The sequence below is a fragment of the Zingiber officinale genome, chromosome 5A, assembly GCF_018446385.1.
Source record: "Zingiber officinale cultivar Zhangliang chromosome 5A, Zo_v1.1, whole genome shotgun sequence".
In the NCBI taxonomy this organism is placed as follows: Eukaryota; Viridiplantae; Streptophyta; class Magnoliopsida; order Zingiberales; family Zingiberaceae; genus Zingiber; species Zingiber officinale.
Window position 1 is genome coordinate 101,896,888 of NC_055994.1, and position 9,815 is coordinate 101,906,702.

A 9,815-nucleotide genomic window follows, 5' to 3' on the forward strand; every position below is an offset into this window, starting at 1 on the left:
AATGATTTATAATTTTTCCTAGATTTTTCATGCTTTCTATTTTCATGATAAATAGTATTAAAATAATAAAAATTATTTCTGGTATGTATTTTATCATGATTTAAATAAGTATCAATAACTAATGGTACCTTAATTTTATCCTTTGAAGCTCCCCTTTATTTGAGTTTCCTTCTTTGTTGTTAGTCAAATTCCTTCCTTTTGGATATTGATTTTGATAATATCCCCTTTAATTACAAGAAAAGCACACAATATACTCCTTGCCCTTCTTTATTATGGGGTCGGCTTCTCTTAGCTTTTCTTTCATCTTGAGAGTCATTTGAGTCTTCTTCTTAACAAATTTTAGACACTTATTCTTGTAGTATCCATTTTCCCTGCACTTAAAGCATATGATATGATTTTTATTTTTATAAATTCAAATTGTTATACCTTCTTTATTCGTAATGACGGTACATGATTCTTCATTTGATCCAGATGTAGAAGTTTCTTCTCTATCCGGTGTCAATGAGCTCTTCCTCTCAATTCTTCAGGTGGATTTTTTGAATTTCTTCTTCAGATATTGGACATCTTTTAACTTCTGAATCCTCTTCCTCTTTTATCCAATGAGTCTCCATCTTTGGATTTGTCATGACTTGGAAAAGTGGAGAGATCTTCATGAAGTTTTACCAACTTGCTCCATAACTCCTTGACATCATGATATTCTCTAATTTTATACAATATGGTGTTTGGCAATAAATGAACCAACAATTTGATTACTTTGTCATTAGCCTCGCATCTCTTGATTTACTCCTAGTTCCATTTCCTCTTTGAACCTCTTGGAGCTTCAAAACCCTCCATTAGACCAAATCATTGTTCTATGTACATCATCAAGAAGCTCTCCATTCTTGATTTCCATATGTCAAAACTTCCTGTTTAGAATAATGAAGGTGCCCGGATGTCAAATCTGAAATCGTCTCAGAAATCATTTCGAAGTTGAGCTCCTTTGAAGATAAGTCCTTCGACTTGTTGAAATTTAGGACTTCAAGTTTCAACTTCTTCTTCTTCCTCTAGCTCTTGCTCTTTCTGACGATTAGTCCAAAGAAGAGAGGCCTCACTCTGATATCATTTGTTAGGACACGTAAAGAGCTAGAAAAGGTGAATAGCTTCTTTCGCTTCTTCTTATTGATGTTGCAGCAGAAAACTTAAAGTAATGATAATACTTTCATTTTACTTGGTCTCTGCCTTCTTGAGGTGACTAATTTAATGATCCATACAATGTACACATCTCCACTATGGACACACTCCTTCTCGGAAACAATCCAGAGGTGGAAAAGCCTCACACAAGTTCAAATACAAGAAATGCAACAAGAAATGTAAACTAGGTTACAAAATAAATTGAAAATGATTATAACAAGGAACCTTGTTTTGCTTTTTCTTTTCTTGCTTTAATTTGCCTTTTGATTCTTGGAAAGTATAACAACACTTGTCATCCAAAGCTTAAAAACTGGCGGAGAAGATTTGTAAAGGTGGATACTTGAATCCTTTATGAAATCCCATTATATTGTGTTGATTTAGGGTACCCAATCGATTGGTCTTACATCCAATTGATTACCATATCCAATCAGATCGAATCTAGCCATCTAAACCTTGCAATGACTCTTTTCCCAATCGATTAAGCCCCGTTGTAATCAATTAAGAAGTTTCTTAATCGATCAATTGATCGATTAAGAATGCTTCTATTTGCAAAGAAGAATCTTTCCAATTGATTACCCAATCGATCTAGGAAGCTACCGTCTACTCATGATTTTTTCCAATTGATTCAGAAGCTTTATGTTCTCACGAAAAACACTGCTTAATCGATTGAGCTTGCCCTAATCAATTAGCCAATCGATTTAGCACCATTCTGTTCTCTCGTGACAAATCTAGTTAATCGATTCACATTTGATCAATGTTAGGCTTAATCAATTAAGCATCTTCCCAATAAATTCCGCCCTTTGTGAGAAAGATAATGTGCTTTGCAAAGAAACAATCTCCCAATCGATTGGGTTCCTTCTATTTTCACATGAAAGAGGCTTCTAATCAATCAACTAATCGATTGGATTGACCTTAAATGATTATCCAATCAATTACCGTGCCTTTTATACTGTGCTTCGTGAACCAATCAATTCCTTGATTGATTGACCCCCCTCCCTAAAATCAATTACTCAATCGATTAGTAAGTAGTAAAAGTATTGAGCTCTAAACAAGTTTCGTTTCATATTTGAGATCACCTCGTTCCGATATCCAAGCTAAAAGTTATAGCCTTCAAAAATTTGCTATGTCGGAACTTCCTCATTTCATGTCAACTCCCTATTAGATTTACAACTGTCAAATGTCCGGTCAACCTTTGACTTACTTAGATTTTCCCTTGCCTAGTCCCGCTAGGACTTCCGTTTTTTAGTTCTCAACTAGGACTTCACTCATGCCAAGTGTTTTAGCTCCCAGCTAATCCACCTTGGACTTAACTTAGTTCCCAACTATGTTTGCCTAGTCCCACTAGAGCTTTACTTGTGCCAAGTATTTAGCTGACCCGCCTTGGACTTAATCTAGTTCCTAACTAGGTTTGCCTAATCCCACTAGGACTTTACTTATGCCAAGTGTTTATTCCCAACTAACCCACCTTGGACTTAACCTAGTTTCCAACTAGGTTTGCCTAATCCCACTAGGACTTGTATTTGTCTAACCTCTATTTAGGACTTTGTCAGGCAAGTCTCTGGTCAACCTTAACTTACTTGACTTCTCATTTACACATATTGTCCAAATATCAAAACTCAAGCTTAGTCAAACTGATCAACCTTAACCTAAGGACGATTGCACCAACAGATGGGCTCAAGTTCCTGTAAACTTCACCATCGTCGTGGTGGGGTCTTAGGTGGGGCTTAGTGTTCGCCGCCTATACATCCCCGTGTTTGTGAGTAGGGGCTCGTCTGCACATCCCCGTAATGGTGGGTGGGGGCTAAATGTTTGCATCAAAATAGATCGTTAGTGACCATGGGGGCTAAATATTTGCCTCAAAACATATCAACATCGCCGTGGCTCAATGTTTGCCTCAAAGGAGCTCACTTCATTAGCAGTAGTGCTTTCGCTTCATAAGCCATGAGCCACTCTCCTCTCAACTTCATAGCTCACACCGCCAACACTGAAATCGGCTTCTGTTCCCCACCACTCTAAGGCGAGTTAAACCTAGCGCGTCGAGCAAGATCTGGGCATGGTCCCATCCGAGGTGAACATCCTAGGAGAAGAAATTAAGTAGGGTTGTGCATTAATTAGGGCAATCAAGCTTTTTGCCTAGGCATACGTCTGTGAAGGTAGTTTCATGGAAGTTTGCTGTAAGAATACAGATAGAGTATGATTATGATAGAAGCAATAAGCGGTGCAAACTCTTGTCGTATTAAAATAACACTTGTAGGGAAGATTGGGGCGTTTTATTGGAAACTTGCAATTGCTTGTCAAATTTTCACTTATTAGAGATTTAGCATCGAAGTGGTTGGTATTATTTAGGAAACAAAGAATGTAATGCAATCTTGAGGGATCGTACAAATTTTTGATGAAAATATTCAGTTTTCTCGCTTTCTAATATTGAATGGATCATACTTCATCAAGAGTTAAGTAGGTTGTTTGTTTGCTTCTGTCATGATGTGTGTTATATTTAGGCGATAATAATCAAATTTGTTGCGATTTTGGCTTTAACATAACATGAAATTAGATGGAATGATATGATATTATTTTGTAAAATATTAAAAATTTTAGTATGTCTTATGTACGATATTAAAATGTACTGAATTATATTAAAAAATTTAATACGATATTGTACCATATTAAAAAATTTATCGGTATATAATTTGACAGTTTGTATTCATATGTCATATCCATATTAAAATTTGAGTGTAAATAATATAAAATTTATATTATATTAAATTTTAATATGATATAATATAATTTTTACATACTGAAGCTTTTGGTATGATATATAATATGAGTTTCAGTATCAATATTCTTATACCTATTTATTACAATAGTACGATCTTAGATAGATTGAAGAAAGATATTCAATTAAAACTACCACATGTGCATGTGTGTAGGCTTATTTATTTCTTAATTCATATTCAGCCTCAAGTTTTTTTTAACAAAAAAAAAATTATAATCTGACTGTATGCATATAATATTCCAACTAAAATTCCTCCAATGGTACGTGTCCATCTCATGTGTTTCTTTTATTCAATTAAATATGTCATATAATAGGTATAATTAATAGAAGAGGAGTGTTTGTGCAACATTAAAGTTGTAATTGTCTGATCTTATGATCACAAATTTGGATCGTTAAAATAACATGTAAGATAAGATTATATATAATATATCTAATATAATTTCATTAGCAAGTGAGAGTTTTGTATATTGGACTATCCTTTAATAGATATAATTAATACAAATAAATTAACACATCTTGGAGCTAATAATCGAAATTGCAAATTCTTCTACCCGGTACGAGTATTCTTTATCTAAATGCCTATTTTCCCACCGGCATTATTTGATTTAGATAAAACAAAAATGTTAACACCACACCATAAAATAATCGTAAGTCTTAAATAACCATGTTGGAGTTTCACATGGTTTAAGTGGATGAAAGTCCACCCTTGCCCCGGCAATGGTGATGGATAATTTTGTTTAATAAATAGTTAATCTAAAAATACTAGACTAATGAGTCGACCAATTAACAAATGCTCCCTACACTAAACCGATCATTTGACTGTGCAAACTTAAAAAAATTCGATCCACGCCCAAAAATATTCGATGCAATCGACACCATGTCACTTTATAAGTTTATACTAGCAAAGCTACACTCACCATTCAATTAGTCGGGAAGGTAGTAGAAAAAAGCAAGAACATTTTTGTTAAGCTTAGTTGAAGTAGTATGTTATAATATAAGGGTGTAGGGTAAACACAGGATTACATTTTAACTATCTGTTGTCCTTCTAACAACAGAGATGGCAAAGTCGCCCATTGTGAACAGATTGCATTCCCTCCTTGGAGTTTGACAAAGGAAGATACCCAACAAAGATAGTTATGGTTCATAACAATAACACAATGGAATGAGCAAATTTCACTTAAACAATCACAAAGCGCGTGTTTCTTGTCTCATCGGTATGTACCAATTCAGTTGGTACAATTGCACATCAAAACTATACATGCTGAGGAGGTTTATGGATTACAAATTGCACAACACAGTATCAGATAGCAGCCACAAGCAGTAAATGTATGTTCCAACACTCACAATGTCCAAACCAGCTAAAGATCGGCATCATTTACTACCATCACCGAACAAGTATCCAAGAGAAGAACCGCCACCAGGAGCAGCGTGCACCTTAGTCGAAGGTCGATCCTGTGCAATTAAAATTTGTAGATGATCAACAATAGCAAAATGCTTCTCGTATGCTCTACACTTAGTTAGGAGAATAGGCAAACATAAGGTGTGGATAATGTAGAGTTTGTTGGTTTTAGCCTCTCGTCACAAGAACATAAATGGCTGAAGCTTGATTTGTGTACATTGCATTGCCATGCCATTCACCGAGTTTGCCTGTTGCTAGCTTTCAAGTATTTCTACTTTTAATTAAATCCTATATCTAACAACAAATAAACTAGAAAAAAAACCCATATTATTTGATTGTTAATGAACACATACTGATTCACCTCCCATATACTTCCAGAAATATAACCGACTGCATGCTGTTTGCATTGAGGCAGCATGCCCTCCAACTATAACAGAGAGCAGTAGGAATCTTCGCAAGACCATGATTGACATCATTGCTGCTACCTTAGAAGTGGCTCTATTGGGGCAAAACCCCCAAAGGTTTTGCTACAAAACATCCAAATTCTAGGCAAAGTCCACATATGCTAAATCATCCTATAATATCCCAATAAAATATATCTAAATTCCTCTCGGATCTGTTGATGAAATTTGCTGCTAGTCAATCCAACTAGCACCTGTCGAACAGTGAGCTTATCAAGTTGTCAGCAGCTTGGTCAGGTAGGGTCGTTGGTATGGCAGTGAGTTACAACTATTATTTGCCAACGCACCCTTTCGGGTTTAGTCAACATACCTTTTCAAGTTTAGTCAACACACCCCTTCAGATTTAGCTGTCGCCAATTTAATATCACTGAGTCACCCCTACGGGATGTCGACAAGCCTTCTTGGATAAATGGTAAGGTTGAGGTATTGCTCTGCCAAGGTGCCTACCATTTATTAGCAATTGCCCCTCATTATACAACCTCTGACTCGATATATGCTGCCCAAATTCAAAGTCCTAGCAAACTTTCGACACATTGGAACTCTTAGAGAGGAGGAGAAGAGCTCAAGCGAGCACATTGATGCTTGAGTTTTGAGTGATTTGAGAAGAGGAAATGGGTTTAATTTATAGGGACAAAGAAGTTTTCCCCAAGGGGTGAAAAGGCATAATTTTAAGGGGTGTTACTTTTTGAGTTTTGCCCCTTTTTTGTTGGGAATGCAAAGAGTCATTCGGCACTACACTTCCCGAATGCAAATGTGTCACGTTAGTTCTATAAAAGGAGGTTATTTGGTCCTTGCCACATTGGTGCTCTGTGCCATGTGAGTAGTTGAATGCCACAGTTGTTCAATTGTGCAATCGAAGAGTTGTTTCAGTCCTTCAGTTGTACAGTCGTCCAACCACAACAACAACCAAGCATTTTCCCACTAGATGGGATCGGCTGTATTCAATTTACAGTCGTCCAACCATACAACTAAAATCCATATTTTTATTTTAGATTTATGTTATAATTGATAGCAATTAATTTCCAATTAAATCCAATCAATAAATTGGTCTTTGTTGGTCTTAGGCATATAAATTTCCCAACCTTTTATCACTTGAATAGTCTTGAAGAGAAATTGATTTACAATGGTCTATTTGTAAAATAATCTGCTCATGTCCCTACTCAATTAATTGGTTAAAAATCTATATTATATGTAATATTGCTGTGTATGAAATGTATACAGCAATATTCTGTTGAAACATTGTATCGAGGGCATGATTTTGGCATGCCTATGCAGCCTTGATCAAGAATTTTTAAACATGGAAAAGTCTTGTTTGGGTGTTTTTGAACACAAGGCCTTTTTGTACTTTTGCCTAATCAATTTTGACATGTTATACATGTAACAGATCCAAGGAGGTTGAGTGTGAGAATCTTTTGAGAATCAGTTCATTGGTTGCTTATAATTAGATCTACAGACAAAAAGATAGTTTTCTATTTCTTTGAGGAACTAAGTTGAGAAAACCATGGTTAAATCACTTCACTCATAAGCAATACTTTACACTATTAAGTAAAAAAAACATAGATTATAAATGAAATAACTACTAAATGGGAGGAAGAGGTTGGGTTTCAATTGATTAATGTCATGGTCATCTTGCGTATGAAAAGGATGCGTCTAATATCTCCCAATGCAGATTTAAAGATATGTTTGTGGAACAAATGTGGCATATTTAAGGGGGAAAAAAGGAAGGGGTGCAATAACATACAGTGATAAAATTGGTACAGTTCTGTCCGTCTGCACTGTAGAAGTTCTTGGCTTGACTGCTTTGGATGCCTGCTGGAATCTCTTTGTTAATAGGAGGAGGTGGAGCCGGCTTTTGAACTGGTGCAGCAGCATCAGATGCAGATTTTGGAGCCTCACCTCCACCGAATAAGTAGCCCAAGGAACTCTGGCCCCCACCACTGCTTACACCACGCCCCATTTTAAAATTGCCTAGTTTATAACTTCAATACCCTGCAAAATTATAAAACATTATTGTATAGATGACCTTAGATATATATGAAGGGAACCCCTAGAAAGATCTTTGAAATGAAAATGAAGTTGAAGATATAGTACATGCACATATACAGTAAAGTCTATAAGTAACCTACTGCTTAAGTAATCTCAAGAGGCAAACTTCCTAATCACTGAAAATCTTGTCAGGCTTAGAACAGGTAGCCAGTTAGAAGATAGCATAATGATGCTGATCACCATGTCCGCTAAGCATTTACCATAATAATAAACCTGTCTTTACTTTTGTTTTTTTTAGGTGGTGTTAATCGCTTCAAAAGCTGAGGTATAATGTCATAGTTGAATGGATTATAAACTCAAAGATTACAAATAGCATAGACATAATTAAGCCATTGACTTACAAAATGTGATGGATGTCATCGAAAATTCTGCTTAATAAAAGGAAGGCTAAAATGCATACACCTATAAAGGTAAGTAATACAGTATATCATTTCTCCAGACTATCTTCTTCTGTAGAGATATATCGAGGTCAAACCAAATCTTATACAATCTCTCTAGTTTACTTCAATAGAGAAATGATGAATTTATCTCCTAAAGAAGCATTATTTGTATCTTCCCAATAATAACAACCCATTTTTGGTCAACTGTTCACAGAAGAATATTCTGCTACCACATGACAGAGAATCTGACTACTGAGGCTAACGATTAAAGCGCAAAAACGATAAACTGCAATCAGGTCACAAGATTGTTCATACGAGAATACTGCAATAAGATTATTGAGGTTATATATCATTTTCAGAAATAAAAAAATGCTCCACATAATAACTATGCTGCAAGTGAAATATAAATTGATAGATAGAAATTAGGCAAGTCAAAGTGATGTTTAGCTATGGCATTAACTCTTGAACATCATCACAACGTTCATCAGTGATTTTTTTTTTAAAGCAAAATTTTAAGATAAATTTAAACTGATAAAGTAATTCACAATAAAGAACACATCCAGCTACGCCTCACATGGTTTTCCATAAGAACAGAAACTCTTTCCATAAAGTAACTAAGGAAAGGTTCACATGTTTTTGCCCCCATTCCAGACACAACCAAACCTTTCATATTTTTCAAAGGAAGTACAAATTCTGAAATGATATCTAAATTTACAATTCTTGTGAAAAGCGTCATAAAGGTCTCCTACATCAAATGGAATAATCAAGTTCGGAACACAATTCCAACTGATAGCTGCAGCAATCAAGTCCTCATCACGTCAAAGAGGCAAAAAAAAAAGAAGGATTTTTAAGAACAATGCTCAGTCAAAAAATGAATTTTAAGGGGCGAGTGAAACGAGACCGACTACTGAGAAGCGAAGCCTAGTTTCATTTCAAATAGGCTCAACAAAGAAAGAAACCCCAAGATCCATAAGCTGACAAACGGCGATCGAGATAAAAGCTTAGACGGATTTTAAAAGGAAGAACGAAAATTGCACAAACCTGCAAATCAATCGATATGCTAACAGGCTACTCGAAGCAACGCCAAAATGAAATCCACATGCCACAAAGAGAAATTGATCCAACAACTGCAGCACAGATCCTTAGGGTTAAGATCTCTTACCTTCCAGACCAGGGAGGACTGGATCAGATCGAAAGAAGCGAAAGTAGGGCGAGCGAGAGAGAGAGAGAGAGAGAGAGAGAGAGGCGTATTTGTTAATGGGACTGTGAACGGGAGAGAAGAGCTGAAAAGAAAGGGCAAATGACAGGGAAAAAAGGAAAGATAGAGTGATATTTACATAATAAAGTGAATAAAAAAGTAAATTTTTATCTTTTTCTTCTTTAATTTAAACTTTTTTCTTTAATTAAGTTTGACTTGAAGATTAAACAAAATCTACAGGTAATATTTATGTTAATTGAGTATATGTTGTCATTCTTATTTCGTCATTGGATAAGATGATCAAAATTTAAATTCTAAATCTACGAATATTTTAAAAATTAACTCCTGAGGGTAGATAAACTATGTTTATCCGGTAAACGAAAAAAAA

At 35.4% G+C, this 9,815-nt stretch overlaps 1 protein-coding gene across 2 annotated transcripts; it reads right to left on the minus strand.

The window, feature by feature from the left end:
• Positions 1-5,101: 5,101 nt before the first annotated feature.
• LOC121981259 (protein SPIRAL1-like 3) lies at positions 5,102-9,542 on the minus strand. Of its 2 annotated transcripts, none has more exons than XM_042533696.1 (3): positions 9,392-9,542; positions 7,545-7,792; positions 5,102-5,395 (listed from the first exon to the last, which is right to left on the minus strand). In XM_042533696.1, the coding sequence occupies exons 2-3, from the start codon at positions 7,758-7,760 to the stop codon at positions 5,315-5,317; spliced, it is 297 nt and encodes a 98-aa protein (XP_042389630.1). In that variant the 5' UTR covers positions 7,761-7,792; positions 9,392-9,542; the 3' UTR covers positions 5,102-5,314. The 2 variants fall into 2 exon arrangements, with proteins under 2 accessions (XP_042389630.1, XP_042389631.1); XM_042533697.1 differs by having other exon boundaries at positions 9,271-9,528.
• Between the last annotated feature and the right edge of the window lie 273 nt (positions 9,543-9,815).

Excerpts from the sequence above, each read along its gene's own strand:
- LOC121981259 (XM_042533696.1), bottom strand. The coding sequence starts at position 7,760 with ATGGGGCGTGGTGTAAGCAGTGGTGGGGGCCAGAGTTCCTTGGGCTAC. Across the intron at positions 5,396-7,544 it reads ACTGTACCAATTTTATCACT|GATCGACCTTCGACTAAGGT; the intron begins GTATGTTATTGC and ends TTAATTGCACAG.